This window comes from Solanum dulcamara, chromosome 12, assembly GCF_947179165.1.
Source record: "Solanum dulcamara chromosome 12, daSolDulc1.2, whole genome shotgun sequence".
Taxonomy (NCBI): Eukaryota; Viridiplantae; Streptophyta; class Magnoliopsida; order Solanales; family Solanaceae; genus Solanum; species Solanum dulcamara.
Genome location: NC_077248.1, coordinates 2633517 through 2658758, shown reverse-complemented (window position 1 = coordinate 2658758; position 25242 = coordinate 2633517). Strand labels below are relative to the sequence as shown.

Genomic DNA, 25242 nt, shown 5'->3' with positions numbered 1-25242 from the left:
GTCACATAGATGATTGAACTTCACGCACATATGGTCGAAGTTCAAGAATTTTTGCACGTATTTCAAACTCGTATGACTAGGGTTCACGTAGCTTACCGAATCAATTGCGACACGGAACTTTACAGATTTGTTTAGGGATCTTTGAGATTTTTTTTTCATTTCCCGGAGATCGTGGAGAAGACAAACTTGATGCGGGAGAGGCATGAGTGCAGTTCAATCTTGTGGTGTATTCGTTTGTAGTGAGTAGGGCCTCTTTCTCGTTGATCAGTTGTTCATCAACTCGAACCTCATTTCTCTGCAGTTGATGTCAAACTGGGAAGCTCCCTTTGATACAACTGCCATCCATTTCAAATAGGACCGCATTCCCATCCGTGTCGCAACTGATTCGGTAAGCTACGTGTCCGGTGCACGGAGAACTGCCTTCGGTCCCCCAAAGAAGTAAGGAGAATTCTCATCCCGGTGCCAAGTAAGCCAATCCATCTTTAAATGTTGGTTCAGACTCAATCGGCTGTCCCTCCAACCAGTCAAGTGGCTGAACGCCCCTCTCCAACCAGTCAAGTAGCTGAACGCCCCTCTCAAGTGGCTGAGCGCGGGCATTAATTTTGTTCTAGCTTTTGAGAAGCAAAGATGTTAGTAATTATTTTATAGTACAAATTTTAATGTTTTCTTTTAATAGTATAGTCTCCTACTTGTGGAATTTTACTCGGTATCTTGTTGTTTTTGTTGTTCTTTTAATAGTATAGTTAATTTATTTATTTAACCTTTCTTAGAGACATTGATCTTTAAGTAAGAATTAGTAAAGTTTATTTTGGAAAACATCATTTATATGATCGAATCTGATACATATTTTTCAAATGACTAGATCTTTTAGAAATCTAATTGTATACGGAGTAAAAAAATAGTTTTCTTTTTTGTCTAAGATCAAAAAAATGATGTATCATAAAATTGCATGCTTTGACAGAGTTTGACTTGCCTTATACTCCCTCCGTTCCGTTCCTATTTAATTGTCAAATATTTCCTAATTTGATTTTCCTTTTTACTTGTCAATTTTGACAAATTAAGAAATAACAATTTTTTTCTTCCTATTATATCCTCAATTTATTAACATTGAATTAATATCTTTGAAAAATATACCGAGTAAATATATTTAAAACTCTATTAATTAATAGGGGTAAAATAGGTAACTCATTATTTTTTAAAATAAGTGTGTTAAATCAAAATTTGATAAATAAAAAGAAACGGAGGGAGAGTAAGTTTTAAGTATATACAAATTGTCCAACGACTTGAGGATTTTATACTTTAATTTGTCTTTTCAACAATTTAGAAGGCAAAAATTAGCTTCTATTGTTCATACAAGATATTTGATTGGCCTTTCCTCATTTACATGTTACGTTAATTAAGAGATAAATTTATAGTTTAAAGCGTGGAATATGATTTTATTTTATATATTTTTAAATGATTTTGTGCGCACACATATGCAAACCTTTTCTTTTAGTGAGTATCAATTTTATAAAATTTGACAAATTTGATCAAACAAGGGGAAGGTCATACAATTTAATATCTGCAAATTACATTTGACTTTAATATTTCCCGTTACTATATTCTTAGATTTATAAAGTTGGAGGCCACACGTACACATTAGACCATTTCCTATTGATCTTCAATAATGTAAGAGTAAAAAAGAAAAAGCTACGATGAAAATATCAAAGACAGAAAAGTATTAACATAAAAAATAGTAAAGATAACCATTGTAAAAGAAATAACAGTAATATTAAGAATAAGATAAAGCTAATATAATAGTAAGCGAGATATCTTTACACTATCAGGAAGCGAGAAATCGCTCAGCTATTTACTAAATATTTATCCTAATCCTCGATCTCCATACTTTTCTATCTAAAATCATCTCCTCGTAAACAATTTTCCGGACCTATATCTAGATCATGAATAATGGTTAATGAGATATTATAAGTGGAACTTCCAAAGGCTTCATCTTAATATACACAGTTTGTTTTTTCTTTACCAAACCTTTGAATATTCAATAATGTCCAAAAGGCCTTGTGAAAGAATCTGTGGTCACCTTCACATGCTGATTTTTACAAAGAGATTCAATTTATTTTATACCAAATATGACTTTTGCATATGCTTGATGTAGACCTATAACAATTCACATAACAACAAAATATAAAAACTAGATAAGAAAGAATTCTCTTCGGTCCATTTTAGTTGTCATGCTTACTAAAAGTAACTGTTCCGGAACAAAATATATAGGAAGAAGGAATATTGAGATGGGATTGTTTCTAATGATAGGAAGAAAAACAATAAAAATAGGAATGATTAGAGAATCAAACTAGATCTTTATATATATATATATATATATATATGCATTTTCTATAACAAGTACATGAAAGAAGAAATATAAAACTAGGTTGGAACATAGTCTAGCTCATTCAAGATTCCTACTTTTAATTTGGTAATTGTTGTTTATTAGTACAAGAAATGTCATTATAGGTCACCAGAATGGAACAACAATAACGTTATCTACGTGTGATCTATAGGTCACAGGTTCGAGTTGTGAAATGAGCTACTGATGCTTTCTTATGGTTTAACAAGTTGGCATTTGTTTTCTTCTATACTATAATGTTCTGGCCTTGGTTTTGTCAAAGAGATTGTTTATTAGTCCTTATCAGTATTATACATTACAGAAAAATCAATAAAGCTGGGATTTCGAGTCGTTGACATATTATATATCTTGTTTCTGAAGTCTTCTTGATATATAAAAAATTGAAAATATGTATTCAGGAGCTGTCAATCTGATTTATAATACTGTTGCATTTTCAGTTTACTGATTATTCATACTCGTTTTCTTGATTCCGCGTATTCAGTTAACCTTATCGGATTCATTGAGACAAGAAATTCTCAATTGAAATACCCCTTTGAATCTTGGAAAGTTCAAGAAAATCCACCTTCGGTTCTTGATCATTTGAAAATGAGTATCCAGAGGTTTATTAGTACTCACGGCAATGAATACTTTTCGAGTGATTATAATTTAGAAGTTCCCAAATGTTCAGCTCAAGATTTAGTTGATCAACAATTACAATATTCATCATACATGGAAACTTGTTTGCCTATTGCTAGTTCATCTTCAAGTAGCATAATCAGCTGTATTGGTTCCCCTTCTTCAGCGTTTTTTGCCACAGAACGTTGCCTCGGGTTTACACAATATGATAATCAAGATAATACTTCTCAGTTGATCAAGAATTATGATCTTGAAATGTCATCATTTGATCCTCAACAATGTAAAAATGGAATCTTGGAAGATTCATTAGCACAGGCTGAGCCAGATTTTCGACACAAGATTTCTTTACCATCATTCATCAGAACAGAATTCTCAACCAATCCATTTTCTGATGTATCAGAAGCAGAGAAAGAGAGTTTGTTGCATCTGAAAAATGAGTTACTGGGAGAATTCAATACTTCATATCGGAGGCACCCTTCGTTGCCTTTTGATGGAAATCAAGATTACTGTGTGAGTACTTTAAAAAGCCTTAAACTTCATCTCAAACAATATACAGTCAAACCTCTCTTTAGTAGCATCGTTTCTTCTAAAAAAATTGGTTGCTGCAGCAAAATGTTGTTATAAAGAACATAAAACGAAAGATCGGTTCTACATAAAACATGGTTGTTATAGTGAAATGTTGTTACAGAGAACGACTATTATAGAGATGTCTGACTGTATACCATTCCGAGTCTTCTTATATTTGTCCCAAAGCTCTCTCATGATTTTTGTTGCTCTCAATTGGCAAATATGAGGCAACAATCCGCGAGTCCTTCAAACATAACATGAAAGATTGATTCTATAAGAAACATGGTTGTTATAGTGAAATGTTGTTATAGAGGATGAATGTTATATAGATGTTTGATTGTATTCACTATTCTGAGTCTTCTTATATATGTCCCACAGCTCTCTCATGATTTGTGTTGCTCTCAATTGCCAAATATGAGGCAACAATCTGCGAGTCCTTCACTTATTTGTCATAACATAACATGAAAGATTGGTTCCACAGAAAACATGGTTGTTTTAAATGATGACTATTACAGAGATGTCTGACTGTATACTATTCTAAGTCTTCTTATATTTGACCCACAGCTCTCTCATAATTTATGTTGCTCTCAATTGGAAAATATGAGGCAACAATCCGCGATCCCTTCACTTACTTGTCATAACTCTGCATCTTCTGGAGTATCCCATAAGTCTAGTAAGACACGAATCAGATGGAGTGAAGATCTCCATGATCGATTTCTTGAGTGTGTAAATTGCCTTGGAGGCGCTGACAGTAAGTAATTCCAAACTATCTTTCATTCTCTAGACGCGACCATTTCTTCTGTTGACTGTCATTACATTCATCTGTTAGAGGCTACGCCGAAGCAAATACTAAATCTGATGGACTCAGAAAGCTTAACTCTTGATCATGTTAAAAGCCATTTGCAGGTACTTATTAATCCACAAAAGAAGTTTGTTTCACAAGTCCATTTCATATTACTAGATGAAATGTTCTCCTTGTATAAACTAGTTCCTTTTTTTCCAGAAATATCGGAATGCAAAGCATCCAGAATCAGCAGGGAAATCCGAAAAGAGAAACAGCCTGGATGCTGTGACAGATATCGAGAGCAAAACGTATACTATTTTCTACTTCCTCCGTATCAAAAAAAATGTCTTTTTCTTGTTTTGACAATTCTTTAATTTCAACTTTCTACACGACATGTTTAAGATGTACAACAAGATTAAAAAACATTTTTCGTACATTCTTCCTATCTTTAGTTTAAGACCACAAGATTCAAAAGTCTTCTTTTCTTGCTTAAACTCTACGTCAAGTTAAATGAAATGGCAGGGACATATACTCTTTACTTCATTCGTCGATTATTTTAGCTGGAAATCAAATTACATCTGATATCAAACTTATTTGCAGTGGAATAGAAATCAAGGAAGCACTGAAAATGCAGCTAGAAGTACAAAGGTGTCTTCATGAGCAACTTGAGGTATGTATAGGCTATAGTAGTAACCTATACTTAACAAAGCATTGTACTTTGCCAGAACAATAAAAACATGTCCAACCAATCTTTCTGAATCTTATTCTCTTCATGTTGTTATGTAGACTCAACGAACGTTACAAATGAGGATCGAAGAACAAGCAAAAAAGTTGAAGATGATATTTGATGAACAACAAAAGATAAACAGGACTCATTTGGAGACGCGAAATTCAAACATTTCATCTCCTGGTGTAGAAATTTTGGTTGTAGAAGAGTCCGGTAATTAGCCTGTCAAGCAAGTTGTAACAAATGTAAAATACAGTAAAAATTAGGCTATTTATTATCAAACTAGTACATGTCAATGATTCTGTTGGCTGCATAGGTAAAAATGAAATGATTCATATAAGCTCCCAAGTATTCAATTGAAGAAAAATTACAGACTGCTCACTCACCTCGAAACAACACCCTTGTTATAGTCTAGGAGCCCGTTTGGATGAGCTTAAAAAAAGTAACTTTCATGTATGAAGTGTTTCTAGAACTTTGAAGTGCTGAAAGTTATTTTTATAAATAAGCAGTTGAATGTTTGGATAAAAATGCTATGTGAATTTTAGGGTTAAAAGAATAAAATAGATAGTTTGGGAATTTAGTTAAAATATAAAAGATATAAAAGTAATTTTTATGGTCAAAGAAAATGACTTTAAGCACTTACGAAAAAAAGTTAGAAATCCTAATTTTTCATTTTTGACTGACTTTAAGAACTTTATGACTTAAAGTTAGCATTAGACAAACACGTACAAAAGCTAAAAAGAAACTTTAAATTAATTTTGACCAACTTAAAGCCCATCCAAACGGGGTCTAGGTTGCCCCCCAAACAGACTACAACATTCAGTTGACTATTTTGATGGTAGTTCGTATGCACACCCCTCTCGGATCAACGAGTTGGGCCTATCCATAGGCCCAATTACTGAATTAGCCCATAGCAACCAAACTACTCAAGTATCTGGCTTTTTGACAGGATCAAGTCATCAGCTTAGCAGTAACCAACTCAACATGTGGGCCCTATGGACATGTGTGAAGCAGACAGCCCAACAAAGAGAAGGGCTTTTAAGAGTCAGTTTAGTATAGAATTTAATAATTTCAATTGGGTTCTAAAAGGATTCAAATACTGGAAGACTATTTACTGCTAATACTTAAAGACGAAAGTAACCTCCAATTTCATAATAATTTATATAATTATAAATAAAGATTAGTAAGATATTCTTATTTTTGGGAATACTTTTTCTCATTCAACTCATCCAAATTCTATTTTGTTGCTTATGTTTTCATGACATGCCACATTTTGCGAGTTGTTTCATTGTAAAATAAAATTATATACATCAATTATTAAATATTTATTAATTCATCAACATTAATTTGATTTATCTATCAAAAACTTAAATAAAAATCGTGAGGACTGAGGATAATGATTACATCCATCACCTAAAACAACTTAGATCGGTTACTGTGTTGGTTAAAAATTCACGCGAACTCATTAATTTTAGTTCTTTTATATATATATATAACTGTGAACCTTGTTATTATAATAAATAATATTTATTTAAAGTCCTTATAAAAACTTATTAACTTCAATTCATCCCTATAAATTCAATCTTTCTATTTAAAATAATAGTTTTCTTCTTTTCTTTTTCTATCAACTCTCTCTCACTCTCTCTCTATATAACTGTAAACCTCGTTTTTATAATAAGTAATATTTATTTAAAGTCCTTATAAAAACTTATTAACTTCAATTCAACCCTATAAATTCAATCTTCCTATTTAAAATAATAGTTTTCTTCTTTTCTTTTTCTATCAACTCTCAATTCCTACACTCCCTTTTCCTTTTTTTTTTCTTCCAATTTTTTCCTTATATATAAATATTTTTACCCTAATTTTGCCAAAAATACCCCATTGAGATCAATAAAATATCTCTCAACAATTTCTACTACTACTACTACTCCTATTGTCCCATTTTCTTCTCTTTTTTTCCATCTGTGTAGTCTTCTTTGCCTTTAGCTTATTATCACACCTCTCAACTCTCTAATGGCAGATATTCATTCTCCTCAAAACTCCACTCACTTGTTAAACTTTTCATTTTGATCTGTTTTCTCTCTATATTTTCCTTCTGACCAATTTTTCTTCTTTTATTTTCTTCACTGATAAATAAATATTTAGCTTCTCTACTTCCATCACTTTTCAACCTTTAATACAAAAATAATCCATCAGAGTCTTGAGATTTCCTTTTGTTTGGTTTGGTTTTATGAGATTTTGAGAAATGGGGTTTTGCTTAAAGATGCAAAATGGTGGCTGACTCTTGAAAAGTCCGCTTTTTTTGTGTATGTTTTTCGTGGTTTTAATTACAAAAACATCATTAACATTAGTTTAATGATAGATTCTTTGTGGGGTTGTAAAAAAGATTGAATCTTTATGATTTATTGTACTGAAAAGTTCCATTGAAATTTTTGTCATCCTGTTTGAGTTTGAATGTAAAATAGGAACTATATGTTTCTCTCTTGTGTTGTTGATGTTCTTGAATTGCTTTTTATAGATATGGATGGAAGTATGTTGCGTTTTATTGTACTGAATAGTTATGTTAGACTTTTTTGTCATCCTGTTTGAGTTTGAATGTACAAAAGGTACTGTCTGTTTCTGTCTTGTGTTGTTGATGTTCTTGGTTTGATTTTTATAGATATGGTTGAAAGTACGTTGTGTTTTGTTGTACTGAAAAGTTACATTAGATTTTTTGTCAACCTGTTTGAGTTTGAATGTAAAGCTACTGTGTGTTTCTGTCTTGTGTTGTTGATGTTCTTGATTTGATTTTTATAGATCTTCAACTATGTCGTGTTTATTGTTGTCTGATGGATGTTGGATATGGGAAAGTTGTGTTTTGAACTTTCTCTTTAAATAATTTCTTTTTTTTGTTGTTGCATATTTTGTCTTGAATCTTCTAACTCCACTGGATTTAGTTTGTTTAAAGTTATAGTATTTGTATAATTTATGAAGGATTCGTGTTTCATTTGAATCATCATCTGTATTTCTTGTCCTGGTTTGAACATAGTTTTGTTTGTTTGTGAAGAAAAGTTCTTAAATTTTTGTTTGTATTTATTCGATTTCAGTTTAAGTTCTGAGGACAGACTTCAATCAATGATAATATTTTTATCTTTACTGTTCATTCTTGATGTTTGATCCTTAAAATTGTGAGGTTCTATCTAATCAGCTGTTTTCATATAATTTATAGGATTTTTGCAAAAATTGGAGTGTCACATACTAGTTTAAGGCATCTGAGATTTAGATTTATTGAAGTTGTCACCAGCAGAATTTCGAGCTTTGTACAATGCGCAGAGGAAGAGGAAAGGGAAAGAAGCAATCTGTTCGTGAGGATCTCGGAAATGGTGAAGAAGAGAAGATACCAGTTAGGAGAAGGGGAAGACCACTGAAGCCATCAAAGGATGAAATAGGGGAAGAAGAAGAAGAAGAAGAAGAAGGAGCGATGAAAGTAAATGAAGAAGAAGATGACAGTGAGAATACAAAAGGTTCTGTCTTCAATAAAGATGTCAAGAACCAAGCTGCTGTGAATGGAAAGAAGAGGAAGAGAACTTCACAAGTCAAGGAAGTAGATTCAGCCAAAGTGGAAAATGGTGTTGGGACCAAAACTAGCTCTAATGACTTAATAAAGTCCGTTGGATTTAGACAAAATGGGAGTAGAAGGAAAAACAAGCCTAGGCGGGCTGCTGAAGTTGGCGTAGAGTGCAGATGAATAGCTCTCTTTGCTATTGAGGAGTGATTCTATGCTGATCTATATCTGCTTTTCCATTTTGCCCCTTGTTATCATTTGTTGTTTTATTAAAAAAATTAGCTAAAACTTTCTGAAGAACTGAATTTTGTTGGATTTCTGCGGCAAATTCTAGTAGTCTTCAATGTGCTGCCGCCATTGACTTAGCAGTTTCCCTTATTTTTCATGTCATGGAAAACTAAACCATATTTTCCCGTGTACTATAATCTTTGTCGCCTTTGATTTATGATTTATATGTATGATGCTCTTCTTTGGCTTTGAATATCTATTATGTTTTCTTTGAGATGTATTAATTGAGGGGCAAATACTTTAAGACACATGACTTAGCTCTTGTTTAGTTACTGCAACTGTCAAAGGAACAACTCCTACTGACCGACTGAGATTGTGAGTGAAGCTACATGAAGGCTCAATGTTGCTGTGCTGAATGGAGGGAACGTGCTCATTGGAGGTTAGTATCATACTCTCCTTTGCTTTGTTTTGACTGATTTAATCCCGTGACACTTTTAATTATTCATTTAAAACGGTCTAACAAGATACTCTGCTAGTGAAATGTTATGTGAAATGTGGATTAATTGCTTTCTACCTCTAAAATCTGTCAATTAAGGATCTTGATTTGGTTTATACCTTACATGGAAGCACTTGAACTTGTGGATTTAAGGTTCTTCTCAGTTTATGTACACTCAAAATCGCTTAGAGTAACAAATATTCGTGGGATATCGTGTTGATCTTACACTCTTGATATATGGCTCCTTTCTGCATTTAGACATTTCACATCCTTGCCTGATTTATGTATGTATCACTTGCCCTTGTTTCTCAACTCATCGGACATGACATGCAGTGATTATTTTTTTTCTGCGGTGTGTAATGATTTTGTATAACTGGAAGAAAGTAATGTAGCTTGATGCTAACATGTTCAATGCAGTGTACTAGCTTATACTATTTTGATTTCTTCCAGGAATAAGAAATTTCTGAAGGAAAACTGTACTTAGTGTACTCAAGAAGAAGCCCAAGGGAATTTAATTAGTTGGCCTGTTTATGTTGTCTCCTTGTACCATTTTTCAAAAATTGTTTTTTTTGAAAGAAATGGTTTGCAAGATGATTAAGATGTTCTCACTGTAGTAAGTGGGGTGGTACATTAAGTTTTGGGTTCGAATCTTGAGAATGAAATTGTGTTTAGTGGAAGAGCTTTTTTTTTCTTCCCTTTTTGTTAACAAGGTAAACCCGCACCAACTACCTTTTAAGTGCGCACAGGGTAAAAATCCCGCTCCTATATAATAGCTTACAAACCACACACAGGAGAGGTAACCAGGGCTAGGCAAGTCCGATGCGACGAGCTCGATCAGGCAAACCTCTTACTTTCGCTGGCAAAGGGTTTTGAACTTTAGACCTCCAATATGGAATGGTCAAGTCGCAAAGTGGGTAACAGACAACATGTGCGATTATTGTGAGCCTTTAATTCCAAAAGTGCAACTTTTGAATATGAATCCAGGTTAGTTGAGTTTCAAAGCAGATACGAGACACTAGGTGTGTGAAAAAGTGTGATGTAGACAACCTGCTTTGACGTAAGTATCAAATGACTGGTTCCACGATTCGTTTAATCTATAGTCACCCAAATAATGATGATAATTTGAGTGTTACTCCAAGGTACAAAAAGAAAAAACTTGTCTTTTTTATGTAGATGTGACAACCTTCCATTAAGACAGTCACGTTTTTTGAGTGACAGTTTCTTCAAAGATATAATATTGTCGAATCAGTAGTTTGGATTAGTTTTATTAATTAGTCGTCACCAAAACTTAATTAAATGAAATATTGAAGATTTGGGACCGCCAACACTAGTTTCACTTTTTTTTACAAACTATATTTACTAGTAAGATTTTTAGTTTGTTCAATAAAGATATTTTGACCATAATCTGCAAAAATAGAATAAAGATAGGATCATATACTATTAAATTTACAGAACCTTGTTTCTCTCTCTATATATATAACACGTCGAGTTTTTAACAAACTAACGAATAGATGAAGAGAGTAAGTATCTTATAAATTTGATGTGAGATTTTACTAGGAGGAATGTGTTGTGGATATGGGTCTAAACAAGTGTACATTTCCCACAAGCAAATTCCAAAGCTATAGACATCACATTTATGATTGTACGACGGTTTGCTCAAAACCTGGTGAAAGAGGAAAAGATAAATTACTACTTTAATTAACAAAAGAAGAGAAGTTTAATGGATGGCCTTTTAAGCTTTGTTGCATATATATGTTTAAGACGATTAAAAAAATAAAGTTGATAAAAAATATTTAGCAACATCCATTGCAAGTTGGACAATAGTATCCAAAGGCAATTCCTTCTTCATTGTGTATTTTGAAAGATAGGATCTAAGAGTTCCTCCACCAACATATTCCACAACAATACAACATCCATTTACTGAACCTTTTTGACCTTTCATTTTTATTTCTGACATGGTATTCTTCTTTGACAAATAAGGGATCAGGGGGCTTTATGATCGAAGAAAGAGAAGGGGCGCTTTCCTGTGTTGCACCGAAAAAAAGGACCTAAGAGACGAGCGTCTTCTCTTAGGTTTCTTTCTCCCGCGCCCGTCGCCGTCCGGCACACTCCTACGCTCCACTGAACAACAGTTCTCCGGTTGTCCGGTTAGCTATTTCATTATAGCTATTCTATTTAGAATAGAATAGTGGTCGACCTTCGGGAGTTATGAATGCCTCAATAAACTGCACAAAATTAATATATATATATATATATATATATTATTTAATTATGATCTGCTAATTTTGTATATAGGAGAATTTGGAGAATATTTCAAATAAATTTACTTTGTAAATAAACGAATAATCAATATTATAAGAAAAAAGAGAAATTAATTAAGTAGATATTGTACCTTGGCGATATTGGAGTGTTGAAGAGTGCACCAAATAAAACTTTTTGCATGAATACATACCTCTTCCATCAATTTCTTTTTTTCTTCCGTTGAATTCTTCTTTCATCTCCAAAATCAAACGTTTTAAGTGAAATTCATCGAAAGAATGTGTATTAATTAAAAGTCACCATTTTTTTGATAAATGCATACTACTTTTTGAATCCATAATTATAAAAATATACTTATAAAAATATACAATAGTAAAAATCATAAAGATTGAACCCATCGAAGAGTAAGTACTATCTACGATTTCTTTTCCATTGTAAAAGCCTTTGTAAACTAATCCAAAACCTCCACAGCCAACGAGTTTTTGACTGAGTTTTTTAGGATTCAATTCCCATTCTTCTTTCTCCATGCTGATCTTCATGTTAACTTCTAATATTACTTTAAAACCTTTTATTTTGTTAAGTTTTTTTTTTTTTTTTTTGCTGTGAATTGTGATGTCCCCCACCCTCACGTATATATATTAATCGCAGTAAACCGTTTCCTATATGGAATGGGTTAACTTAAGTAATATTAGGAAACTAAATTTTATAGGAAACGGGTTTATTTAAGTGATATTTGGAAACTAAATTTTCTGACTTTGCCACCAAGGTACCTTAAATCTTTTACTAATTGCACCTTTTTGCTAGATTGTGATGTGATAAATAACATAATGCATGCAACATGTTAACAGATGCAGAGCTAGAATTTTGATTTATGAGTTTCGAATTCCAGAAAAGACAGCTTACTAAGTTTCTAAAAAGGGATCTTTTAAACGCAAAACCACAAATACAAAATTTGAGTCAGAGTTACTAGGCTCTGTTGAACCCGTAAACAGAATTGTAGCTTCGCCCGTGTCAGAGTTTTTAGCCGCAAGGGAAAAACAAATCAGCAAGGTATTCTGCATCTCTTATTAGCATACAGGAACCCAAACAAAGCAAATAATAACAGATTAATCCTCATCTAAAAGTTTGGGACCTAGTAAGACCAATGCATAAAAAGGGGAAACTGAAAACTATAAATATTTTGACTTCCATATTAGTACAAGACAGTTCAGTTTCGAAAAGAAAGAAGTAACACGGTTCAAGTCATGAGGCATTCTGGTTATAAACTGCACAAGAGTTCTAGAGGGTAACTTGTCTGTAAGCTGCACGGCCAAATATTGCAATAGCATCAAATTCTTAGCTGCTTTCAGCACCAACAAAAATGGCAGGGAGGAACCTGTGGCGGATGAAACTGAAATCTACAACGGAAGGGGAGAGTTACCATCCTTACTACACTTGCGAAACATCGTGCAGAACACTATTCTCCTTGAAGACAGTATAGTTGCCGTATATTTCCTGAAGCTGTCAAATATTGGCAGAACAGAGGGTGAGAACAAAAGGTTCAAGCACAAACATCAAGAAATGATATATAAACTGCCACCATTACCATATAACCAGTCTTTAAAGCACACATGGAGAGCAGCTGCTACTTCCCGTTTCCGACTCTCGTCAAGGTCGATGTCCTTCAAACTATTCTTAGTCTCCTCCAAGTTCTTGTGCTGAAAGGGTCAACAAGTATGAAATATGGTTTTCCAAAGGTTTCACGATTCAATTAAAACATTAAACATGTATTGGGCTACACTACATAAAGGGAAGATCAATAATCATATTGTCGCACAAAATGTGATGCAAAATGATACAAGTTTAAGTTGGAGTCTTAACGCACATTTCTCTGCTGGGATGCCAAATAAGCATCCGGTAAGGGGAATGGATTATCTTTTGTGGACCCAGATTGCTGCCCTTCAAACCAGTTTGGAATCTGTCACCATTAGAGACGTACATATTAGCGTCTAAAAGAAATCCAGTGAGGAAAAAGAATTATTTTACCAACAGATCTCGAACAGATATTCCATTAGCAAATAATATAGCTCAGCTATACAATTTCCAGAACCGAAGACATTTGGAAAACGAATGGGTACTAAGGGTGTGTCAGGTATGAAGAAAATGTTTTCTAGGAAAATAAGTGGGATTTTACTCATTTTCTTGTGTTCGGTACATAAGCAAAAAATATTATCCTAAAAACGTCTGTATATAATCTAGAAAAATATTTTACTAACAGACGGAAAACAATTTCTGGAAATTGGTTTCCTCCATACTGAACACACCATAAGTGATTGATTAGTTAGAACTCTTAAGGTCCTTGTCCCTACTTCTGTAGACATACCAAAAAGTTAGTGAACTGATCAGGGTCCACTGGACTGGCAGACTCAGTTTGAACATCAGACACACCAGCAGGATGTGACAGTGAATCATGTGGGTCAACGACACCAAGTGCTACAGGTGCATCCCATCTGTTGATGGTTGGGTCAATACCAACTTGCTTCAGGTGTTCCTCCAGTAGCGAGTAAAAAGTATTGTATGGAGCCACCTGATAAATCATCAAAAAAGATGGGAGAGGGGAAGTCAAAAATTTCCCCAGAATAAGAAGTCGAACATCAAGATATATACCGTCTATTCAGCACGATAGAATCAGGAAATATACTAGTAAATAGAATGCACATTATTAGAATATGCAGAATACCTTCATTTCTTATATCTGATTAACATGATAAAAGAAATGGATTACCAAGCCCTAGTCAACGTAGCAAAACATTTAGTTCATAATTGACAAACTATTCTAAGAAGAAAACAAAGCCACCCAAGTGGCAAGAAATCTTGACAGAATAATCATTACTACAAAGAGAATGCACTACTTCTTAAGAAGCACAAGGTATTTCACAGCATAAATTAGATGATGGATACAAATTATATAGCCACTGGGAAACAATATGCCAGCCAATTAAGTGATATAAACTACACCAACAATCCCATTTATCACACGAGAAAAAGTACACCAAGAGTCCCAATACCCAAAATTTACATATCTAGCACTCAATTGCACCAAGAGTCCCAACTAAAGTTTACTTAGTATATCAAACTACTCAATTGCACTGAAATTGTCCATCCTATAAACTTAGCACCCTCTTATCTTCATTGTGCGTATTCAATGAAGGGGCTTGAAAAAGATAAATAAGGACAAGGGTAAAAGCTGAGTAAATAATTTCACTTTTAAAGCCATATGAGATTGCAATGACATTTGATGGTGAGTAATAATGGCAAAATATGCATGTATGAGTCAAATAAGGATTTTGGAGATCCGAGGAGTATGCTGAACTTTTGATCCGCAGCACAAAAGTAACACATACTTGCAATTTATGGTTATCACCAACAAGAAGTGGTGTTTGGTTTACTCCCAAGAAGAATACGCATTCACGACAATTGGCAATACAAATACGTTTTGCTGCTGCAATCACGTGTACACGTTCACAGTGCTCAATTCTGACAGCCTGTAAAATCAAATAACTAATTTAGAGGATCAAACAGACGATGGTGAGCCATTTGCAAAATGGATCAATTAACACAAAACTAGTGGCAACCTATAGTTCATGCATTAAGTGGTAAACCCTGTTGTAAATAAAACAATTGCTTGAGTAACTCCATTTCAAAAAATAGCTTGAGTAGCTCTCCAATTTTATGTCATTATATTTTGAAATAAAAAAGAGTCTTTCTAGTGGCAGTAGAAAACAGCAAATATCAGTTTCATAAAGCATAATTTTCTTCCTTATCATCTTCGGAGTGCACGCAAATATTGGTCACTTTTTTGTGTACAGCATTTAAGCCATAACTATAGCAGAAAATCAATATCAATCATTCCACCAAATATGTCTCAATTCTATATAAATTGGAGTTGGCTATATGAATCCTATGTACTCATTCAGCTACTTTCGGGACCACATTGTTTTAATACTAAGTAATTTGTCTTTACATTGCCAGGTAACAAAGAAGAAATGTCTAAATACCATCCAGAATCACAAAGTTCAAAATGCTTACATAACTGTAGCTGATGCCAGCACAGCCTAAGTGAAATTTTCAAACCAAACAGCTCCAACAGGATCAAATCTTAAATAAAACCAAATCTCAGAGAAGAATAAGCTCAAACTTTTAATAGTAATGATTTTCCTACAAAAAATATTGTTTCCCCATCTCCTGACAATTCAGATTTTCAAGTTCAGACCAAAGTATGCATAAGAAATTAGAAGCCTGCATATCTTTGTCTCCAAGTACATGAGATGATTAATGTGCAAATGCTAGATTATATACGTTTTGAAGGTGGCATTTGGACAAACAAGTACCTTTAACTAGATTGTGCCTTGAAATTGCTAACAGCAAAGCCCCATACTAAGGTACAGTGCAGGCTGTTTTTGAGAAGCAAACAAATAAGAACACATTTCATTCATCTATAGTACATGACACATTTACAATAAGTTGCAGGCGATGTGGAATTAAATTTATGTCCTACTAATATTTCTACAGTTTCACTACTAACCGACCCTTGAGAAGAAACAAGCAAAACCTTTCTTCGTAGATTATTAGCCCCGGGACACCTATACCAAAAGCTCAGTGTGCAATTTGCATGAATCTTCCTAAAGGTTAGTACCTACCTTGCCTACAGCTCCCAGGACAATAGTTGCATCAGAGCATCCATACACTGTCGCATATTTCAAAGGAGCTAAAATATAAATGACTGATTCATGGCAATTGATAACCTGCCAAAAAGAAAAAGGATTCAATATCAAGAATCCCGTAGAAAGTTTGTTTCACCAAATTTAAATCTGTCCGGCCAATAATTTGTTAGGGTTCAAGGTAAATCAAGATAAAGCGAAAGAAGATATTACATTCATTAATACCACTTCTAAAAGAAAAGGTAAGAATTCTAACAGTGCAAAATCAATTCATGCATAATCCAAAATTCTAAGCGACCAACTTTAAGGACTTGACAAGCTTTTGTAAGTTGAGAGTATTAGGATATTCAAAGACATAAACATCACAGCATGCTACAGAAAAGGTGCAAACAAACTGATCAACCAGTTGCAAGTAATGGCCACATGTCCTCGTTCCAGAAAAGACTAGCTTTCAGTAAGACACTATAGAAAACCTTATTCCGACCACTTATCCAATATTGCTTCCTTTCATTTTCACATTCTTCTGGAATACTCTTTAATCGTAGTCTCAGAAACTGTGGAGAACTCGCCTATACTATGATAAACAAATTTCTAGAGTACTTGACTCTCCTTGACCAAAAGTGTGATTCTGCTTTAAAACTGTCAGTAAATACATTAACGAACCGTCAGAATTCAAGAGATTTGGTTGTTCACATCAATAGGTTAGAGACTAAACAGACACAACACAGAGGCAATAATAAAACCAAATAAGTTCATAAGATCCTCTTTAATGAATTCTGCAAGAGAAAAGGTTTCACAAAAGATGATGCAACGTGATAAATTCTCCTTGCTGATAACTTTAAAGTCTTACCACAATAAAATAAAATAAAAGTTAACCTAAAATCTTACCATCTTGACTCCCATTATTAATGTAACTACACTTTATTTGATCAAAAATGTCTTACCATCTCGACCTATATAGCATAGCCAATTTCAATATAGTAACTCTATGATTTAAGTGAATTGGAACAACATAATACTGTAATAACCGTCTAAATCGTATTATATCAACATCAACAGTTTTGCATGAAAAGACACTCCATTCTACATTCATATATTTGTAGAATTGCATCCTTCCTATATAAATAAAATTATGACCATAAAAACTCCTCCACACGATCACAACGAACCTAAGTTGAGTTTGAAAGTCAGTTTACCAATCAACAGTTTTGCATGTAAAGACACTCCATTCATAGATTTGTAGAATTACATCCTTTCCATATATATATATATATATATATATATAATTATGACCATAAAAACTCCTCCACACGATCATAAAGAACCTAAGTTGAGTTTAAAAGTCAGTTTGGACAATTATATAGTGATATTTGCCCATCACTTACCAAAGTTTAGATGAGCACTTATTAAACTAAGATAAAACTACAATAAAATGGTTAGAATTTCAAAAGCGTAAAGGCATTAAAAAGAAATTTGACCACATCGTCAACTTCTGAAATTAATTTGGCACAAAGTGAGTTTCATAACATAAAAACAAGTCTGCCTATACACAGCATGTAAATGGCAATTTACATCCAACTTCTTCCATAAATGGTGTGCTATAGCTCATCATGCAATGTCATATTATCCATGTCCTGCATCTAGAAGTTTTTATTTTTAATAAGGTAAAACATGCATCTCAAACTTCAATTAACATGTTCCAAACCAAATGTTCTTTCCGGCGACATCACAGTAGATACGATCAGAAGTGTTGAGCGAAATTTTGACCTAAGAAGGGGGAAGGTTATATCATGAGCAGCCTATAAATTATCTTCATATTTTACATAATAATATTGCATAGTTGGTACTTCTCTCTAACATTTCTTACTTTAGAGGAAAAAATTGTCATTCATACTTCAAATATGCATAATGCAAAACTTTTCTCCTTCATTTTCAAAACCTTCTCGTGTACTACTTCATTGTCCTTTATGCTATGGAATATTTCATACTCATTTGGAATTCATGAACCATGTACAAATTATTCACCCATTATCATCCGAGCAAAATGCCATCCTACGTTCTTCTGTATATGCATCCAGTGCTTTTTTGCCGGGAAATCCGCCATCAGCTCAACCTGCGGCCCCACAATATGCAAGTTCACAAAGAAATGATAGTGTTGTGTTGTTATTGTAACACCTCCCAGATTTAAGCTCCAAAGGACATGTAAGGCTATACAAACATGAAATAAATCTGGGAGGTGTTACAATAACAACGTAGTCATTTCTTTGTGAACTCGCATGTTGTGGGGCCGCAGGTTGAGCTGATGGCCGATTTCCCCGCAAAAAAGCACCGGATGCATATACAGGAGAACATAGAATGGCATATTGCTCAGGACGATAATGGGATTCCAAATGAGTACAAAATATTCCATAGCATAAAGGGCATTGAAGCAGTACACTAGAGGGTATTAAAATGAAGGAGAAAAGTTTGCACTGTGCATATTTGAAGTATGAATGACAATTTTATTCTCTGAAGTAAGAAATGATAGAGAGAAGTATCAACTATGCAATATAACTATGTAAAATGTGAAGATAATTCATAGGTTGCTCGTGGTATAACCTCCCCCCTTCATTTATAGCCAAGTCTAATTGTATTTATGAAATTGTACATCTAAATTCCTTCCATGTGATATTAGATCTGCCTCATCCCCTTTCGGCATCTTCACTCACCATGGTTTCACACCTACGTAACAGTACATTGGGAGGTCGATGCAAGATATGATCAAACCATTTCAAGCGACCTTCTCTCATTTTATCCTCAATATGTGCTACTTGCACCTTCTGGTGAATGTGACCATTATTTATCTAATCTTTTATTGTTGACCAAACATCCATCTTAGCATCGCATCTCTACGACACTCATCCAGTGGATATGTTGTACTTTAGTGGCCCAACATTCAGATCATATAACAATTCAGGTCTAATAACTGTTTTATACAAAACTTACTTTTCACTTTGGTAGACATCTATCTATCCCATAAGGCCATAACACCCCAGTAGCACCTCGTTTCAGCCATCAGTTTTAATTCTATGAGTAACATCTTTATCTATCATTCCATTTTCCGTGGAACAACGAGCCTAATGTCTGAATTGTTTGTATTTAGGCACAACAATCATGTCTAGTCTCACCTCAATTTCACTCTACTCATGTTTACTAAACCTGTAGTACATATTTTCAGTCTTAACATCTACTTATCCTAAATTTGTATGCCATATATCACATATCAAACATCTGAATTGCCACATAGGGGGCTTTGAGTGTGCAACCATTGTTTTCTCCATACATAGTTCCACAATACTTTAAGTCAAAATTCAGATTTAGAAGTTATTTATAATATATTTGCTATTTTAACATCCCGTGCCAGCGACATATGTTTTGTTGTCCCACTAAATATTGTATAAATGTTAAATATGCTTCAGGAATTTTACAAAGATAAACTGGATCGTACGTTCAGGATTCAGCAAAGTTCAACAGTTTCAGCTTTATCCACACACATATTTAAAAAAAAAGACGAAGGAAGTTATACGTTCAGCCTACTCATTACACTGCATGCTCCAAATTATAAGAGCAGTAGTTTTTGAGGATGGTGCATCTATTGATGGTTCTACACTGCAATCATCAGAAAAAACAAGGAACCAAATATACTCTCTTTCTGAACACCTTCATTATTTCCGTCTCGAATATCAAGGATCCATTTCATGCCCAGTTTAAATAAGTCGTCCAATCAAAAGAGTTGATTTAAAATGTTCTATTCTAGCCTTTAAATGAGAGGCAATTGCACCATATTAACGAGTTACTAGTTGTCAATAACTTCCCAATGGGTGCAACAGCATGCTGACTCTTTCTGGGGAGAACACTGTTCAGACTACCAAACCGTGAGCAAGTTCATTCTGATACAATTTAAAGACTACAGAAAACGCATTACAGTTGAATGACCTAAAGGAGCACACCCAGCATAAGCCCATTCCTGCAACCCCTTCCAACTGATGTCATTAAGATCTTGTAGAACACTACGAAATCTTAGCGCACACAACGCCAATGGGACCCTCCAATAAGTCTATTGGAGGCTCTGTATTGATGAAATCTCATCATCCATACATAACGAATTCCCGGTCTCCTTTCAAAGAAGATTCCTACACATTCCTAATCTGATCGGATCAGATGGCTTGAAAAGAGCAGTGTAATCAAAGGCGCGCTTAATCGCTCAAGCAAGGCTCAAAACGTGTTGAGCGCTTCGCCTCACTTAATGTGCACTTCAGTGTCATCATCAAGGTTATAAGACATACTTTTCCTTGCCAATGAACCTCTTCTGAAGAGACAACACTAAACAATTGATATTTTACTTTATCGTAATTGTTTTCAATTTCTTTGTTCATCTATTTGTCATTCATGCTTATAAATTAGTAGTCTTGGATTAAACATATATATTTTGTACTTTTCTCCCTTTGCGCCTTTTTTCATTAAAGCCCACGCTTTATTTGCGCTTTGCGCTTAAAGCTCCAACGGACCTTAGAGCATTTTTGCGCTTTTTGCTTTTGACAACACTGGAAAAAAGATACATCTACAAAAGCTCCATAGAATCCTAAAATGAATCATTCAGCTGACATTTCCCAGAAAAAGAATAACACACATCACAAAGTTGGAAGTTACCTTTACAGAGGAGCCCTTAATGTCATTTGGCAGCCTTACATATGATGATTTAGAAATTCCTTCAATGGAACTTGGACCTCTAGGACCTGGCGAACTCTTCACTGAACTTGCAGAGACATCAGCCATTGGCACATCCTGATCAGAGGCACTAGTTGGTCCATTTTCCTTTGCTGAAGCCCTCTCGGTTATTCGTGTCAAAGCAGAGGCTATATTTTCTAGAAGCCAGTCATGTACTTGAGCTGCAGGAACAGGAACAGCAGGCATCTCTGGATCTGAATTGGCAAAAAATGGAGCATTCTGACTCAATGGGATTCTCTCAGATCCCTTTTCACCAAAATAGATTAGGAAGCCAAGATGCTCCAATTTCTCCATGGACAAAACCTATGTATCAAACAACTAGATTAGCTTCTCAGCACGCCTTTAAGCCAAAACTGTATGAAAACAAACAACGGACAAAATGGATGCATATAGAGGTGAACAGAGCAGTAAGGGTCTGTCATTAGGCATCCTCATTCATCAAGCAACAAGTGTTCTAGCACGTTTCAGATTCTTCTGCACTATCTTAGTACATTTTGTGTGAGTAATATTTTTATTTGCAAAAAGAATAAATATTGAGTATCATGTCTTGTGAAGTTCAAATAAATCAAATTTGACTAAATTTGATAGGCAACTATCCTAAACATATAAAACAATAATAATGGAAGTATAACACAGTATAAAATCCACAAACCAGTGATTCTTCACCATCTCCTTCCACCGACTCTGCCAAAAGAGACAGAATGTTTCCCAAGTGTTTCTGTAAATAGGATAATTGATGAGCCTCTTCATCAGCCTGTGATGGCATAGACCGACGACTATTGCTGCGCACAAGCTGCAATTTCAAAACAAAGCTTTTGGATAATACATTACAGAAGAACATGAGAAATTGACAATTAAATTATAATCCATCAACAGCAACAAACAACACATGCTCAAATTGTCAGTGATAAATAGTTGATTGAGATTCAACATAATAAATCTTGATTTCAACAAACCATGACCTGTGAAAAATTGCTGGACCAGTAATAGCGAATTTTTTTTATTGATCAGACACAGTTCCAATTTTTTCCCAAAAAAAAAAAAGAAAAAGAAAAAGAAAAAGAGGGGTCAAAAAGTATGTACAAAATTCCTAGTCATCCTCGAGCTCAAGCTCAATCAGCATACCAAAAAGACAAATGAAAGATCTTTAAATGCTTTCTACATCATTCTCACTATTCTGAAACAATATACCGTTTCTTTCGTCCAACAAAACCAAAATTCAGCCTTCCAACTTTCTTATGCCTTTAACTCTTAATGGAGCAATTCCACTGCCACAAGGCTCCAGTCCGAGTGCCTCGGGGAAGGGGAATTGTAGACAGCCTTACTTCCTCATTCGAGAGGTTGGTGCCTTGGAACTCTGGTCACCCTAAACACAGAGGGCTTCTCCATTGCTCCAAGGCCCACCTTCATGCATTTGACTCTTTTGGTTACTTATAATCTTTGATTAATATAGTTAATTACCATCTTGGAGCGCCAAAAAATACCATCAGATTTTAGTAGTATTACTTACATATTGTTACATTTTATAGTATTCTGATAATTGAATATAATACAGAAGCTATTTTCACCTAAATTCTCATCATACCCTGCACTTGTAGAAATTAAAAAGATAAAAGCTTTGTAGATAGCATCATGAAAAAGGTAATACTTTGATTAGTTTAAATAAATAAGATGACAAGATCTTAAAACCAGTAACAGTGAGACAGGAGGGGCTTGTCAAAAGGAAAAATAAAAGAAGGATTTGAAAAACTAAACACTATTAGGATCTGTAATGGACTCAATAATAGACAATAGTGCAGTTGAAAGACTTCGGTTGATCCAAGTTCATCTGGTCCCTGCTTCTGAACTAAAAGTTAAAGATTCAACCGCTAGAACATTCTCGTCCTTAAAACTAAGCACCATGTTGGACAGAACTAAAGATAGATGAAGAAGAAACAGTGATTTTATCACATAAATGAACCAGGCTTTGGAATCAAATATTCAAAGTGCCTCCAGAAACTACTCAAATACAGCACTGGAGGAGCATGGGAGGCAATTCAATGAATTACCAGCATACATTATTGTGAAGCTTCAAAGTTACTGTCACAAAACAAGGAATAATGAACTAATATAATGCCTTTTCCTGATTAAGCAGCCTTCATTGGAAGTTACCAATCAAAAGAACACAAACTTATACAACTAAACTTGGCACCAAGCATAAAAACTTCATTCTCAAATTCCAAATCAACCCAACTACAGCTTCATTACATGTATAAAACCTATTAAAGAAAGCATCTTTAAGCACAAAAGAGTATCCAATAACTAATTATCATCTAAAACCTACAGAAGACAAATTTACACAATCACCGTCCAAAAAATGTCGACTCCCCAAATCATACAATGGAATCAAACTCACAAAACACAGATTCCTGACCTGCAACGGCGAAAGAGCCGATAAGAAACCATCAAATGCGGAAGTAGAAGGCCAAACATCAGCTACTGCAGCGGAATCCTTATGTCCTTTAGGAAGCAACCTTTTATAACTCTGAATGTACAAAAAAATCATCAAATCAAACACGTTGATACCAATGGAACCGATATCTGATGGCTTAGCGGTAACGCTGGGATCAGAATCGGAGTGGAGAACCGAGGCGATTGTCTCAATGACAAGTCGAGCATGGTCATGTGAGATCTGAAATGCTTCAGCAATTGCTTCAAAATTAACTCTATGTGTCGATCCAGATGATAAGGATAGGAGCTTATCGCGAATTGGAATGAGAGTTTGAGCTCCGTCGGTGAAGATAAGTTTAGGGATAGGGAGAAGGCCGTGTTCGAAAGGTTCTCTTCGTGGATGTATGTAAACAGGTGGGGTGGACGCCGTTGACGGCGTCGATGGCGGTGGTTGTTCGTCGGATTCCGGCATGGTTTGAGAGTGAAATGACGGAAAATGAGGTTGAAGAGTTGAGAAAATGGCAGGGATCCAATCTCAGGGAAAGAGGAATAACTGAAAGCCCGATTCGTGATCACTTACGGGCCCGGTGCGACCCGAACCGGTGATCATAAGTGAACATTTTTTCATTGTTACGGAAATCGGAAGTCTCCTAAATTGGTTGTTATTCATTTTTTTTTCTTATGTAGTAATACTAGGCTTTTTTATTTTGTATGTGTATGTTTTTTTATTTAGATATGCATGGTAAATATTTTTTGCTCATATATAAAGTTAAAAGGAAAAAAATAGGATCGATGGTTACACTAGAATTTGGATATGTTATTTGTTTCACAAATTAATATTGAATTTTATTTCTTATATTTAAAATAAATTAATCAAATTAAAGTAAATAATTTTTTTTGTACCATTATATCAACTAAAAAGATAAATATCTGTAAGTGTCTTTTATCTTTAAGTCCTTATTTCATTAGGTACGTAAATTAATAATGTTATTTGTTGTTGTTCCTTTATGTGTATTTCTACGATTAAAACTTTTTTTAAAAAAAAAAAAAATTCTAAGTAGTGTGACTTAGCACGACGAGTGAATAAGTAAACGGACGTTTGGTTGAGTTGTCAATGAAATTGAATTGTCACAAAGAGTCTTACATTTTGTCCCTTTTGATCAATTCTGAAATTTGTTGTCCTTTTTGATATTTATTTTTTAAATATGACGTTTTTTATTTTTACGAAAAGTTGTGATCTTTTTGATAAAATATAATAAACACCTAATTACACTATTTTTTTTTATTTATAAATAGAGAATTTTTCTCACATTTTTTAATAACGAATTTTCTAAACTTTTTCTTATTTTGCACAAACACAAGCATATATTTCATCAAACTCGGATATTTAAGAAAAATAATTTTTCTTAAGAACACACTATGCATTCAGTGAGTTCAATATTTTATTCTAAATGATTTTCTAATACAATTTAGATAACAATTTCCAACAAACGTAAAAAGATGGGTGCAAAATAGAAATTATGCTTGAATTTCATACATATTAGGCCTAATTTGGATCTGATTTGAAATCATATCCGATATTGTGATTTGAAATTAAATTATTGAAAATTAAATTTTTATTTGAATATATAATTTAATTTTTAGTATAAATATAAAAATCTTACAAGTTATAAATCATATTTTCTTTTTATAAATTGCATATGTAAACGTATCACATAAGGATC

At 34.0% G+C, this 25242-nt stretch overlaps 3 protein-coding genes across 3 annotated transcripts; 2 read left to right on the top strand and 1 right to left on the bottom strand.

Moving 5' to 3' along the window:
* The first annotated feature begins 2442 nt into the window (after positions 1–2442).
* LOC129876917 (probable transcription factor KAN3) lies at positions 2443–5513 on the top strand. Its single transcript, XM_055952392.1, has 6 exons — positions 2443–3526; positions 4148–4334; positions 4413–4489; positions 4587–4675; positions 4968–5037; positions 5154–5513. Exons 1-6 carry the CDS (start codon positions 2987–2989, stop codon positions 5313–5315), a joined length of 1125 nt encoding a protein of 374 aa, XP_055808367.1. The 5' UTR covers positions 2443–2986; the 3' UTR covers positions 5316–5513.
* A 1505-nt stretch (positions 5514–7018) lies between these two features.
* On the top strand, positions 7019–9083 carry LOC129877490 (uncharacterized). The gene is made up of 2 exons (XM_055952999.1): positions 7019–7400; positions 8303–9083. The coding sequence occupies exon 2, from the start codon at positions 8399–8401 to the stop codon at positions 8819–8821; it is 423 nt and encodes a 140-aa protein (XP_055808974.1). The 5' UTR covers positions 7019–7400; positions 8303–8398; the 3' UTR covers positions 8822–9083.
* Positions 9084–12663: 3580 nt separating this feature from the next.
* On the bottom strand, positions 12664–24098 carry LOC129876098 (uncharacterized). Its single transcript, XM_055951419.1, has 9 exons — positions 23502–24098; positions 21741–21881; positions 21011–21391; positions 16301–16405; positions 15005–15145; positions 13984–14187; positions 13486–13578; positions 13207–13318; positions 12664–13121 (listed from the first exon to the last, which is right to left on the bottom strand). Exons 1-9 carry the CDS (start codon positions 23988–23990, stop codon positions 13078–13080), a joined length of 1710 nt encoding a protein of 569 aa, XP_055807394.1. The 5' UTR covers positions 23991–24098; the 3' UTR covers positions 12664–13077.
* Between the last annotated feature and the right edge of the window lie 1144 nt (positions 24099–25242).

Excerpts from the sequence above, each read along its gene's own strand:
- LOC129876917 (XM_055952392.1), top strand. The coding sequence starts at position 2,987 with ATGAGTATCCAGAGGTTTATTAGTACTCACGGCAATGAATACTTTTCG. Across the intron at positions 4,335-4,412 it reads TTGCCTTGGAGGCGCTGACA|AGGCTACGCCGAAGCAAATA; the intron begins GTAAGTAATTCC and ends TTCATCTGTTAG. Across the intron at positions 4,676-4,967 it reads ACAGATATCGAGAGCAAAAC|TGGAATAGAAATCAAGGAAG; the intron begins GTATACTATTTT and ends ACTTATTTGCAG.
- LOC129877490 (XM_055952999.1), top strand. The coding sequence starts at position 8,399 with ATGCGCAGAGGAAGAGGAAAGGGAAAGAAGCAATCTGTTCGTGAGGAT.
- LOC129876098 (XM_055951419.1), bottom strand. The coding sequence starts at position 23,990 with ATGCCGGAATCCGACGAACAACCACCGCCATCGACGCCGTCAACGGCG. Across the intron at positions 16,406-21,010 it reads TTAAGGGCTCCTCTGTAAAG|GTTATCAATTGCCATGAATC; the intron begins GTAACTTCCAAC and ends TCTTTTTGGCAG. Across the intron at positions 13,122-13,206 it reads CTTTAAAGACTGGTTATATG|CTTCAGGAAATATACGGCAA; the intron begins GTAATGGTGGCA and ends AATATTTGACAG.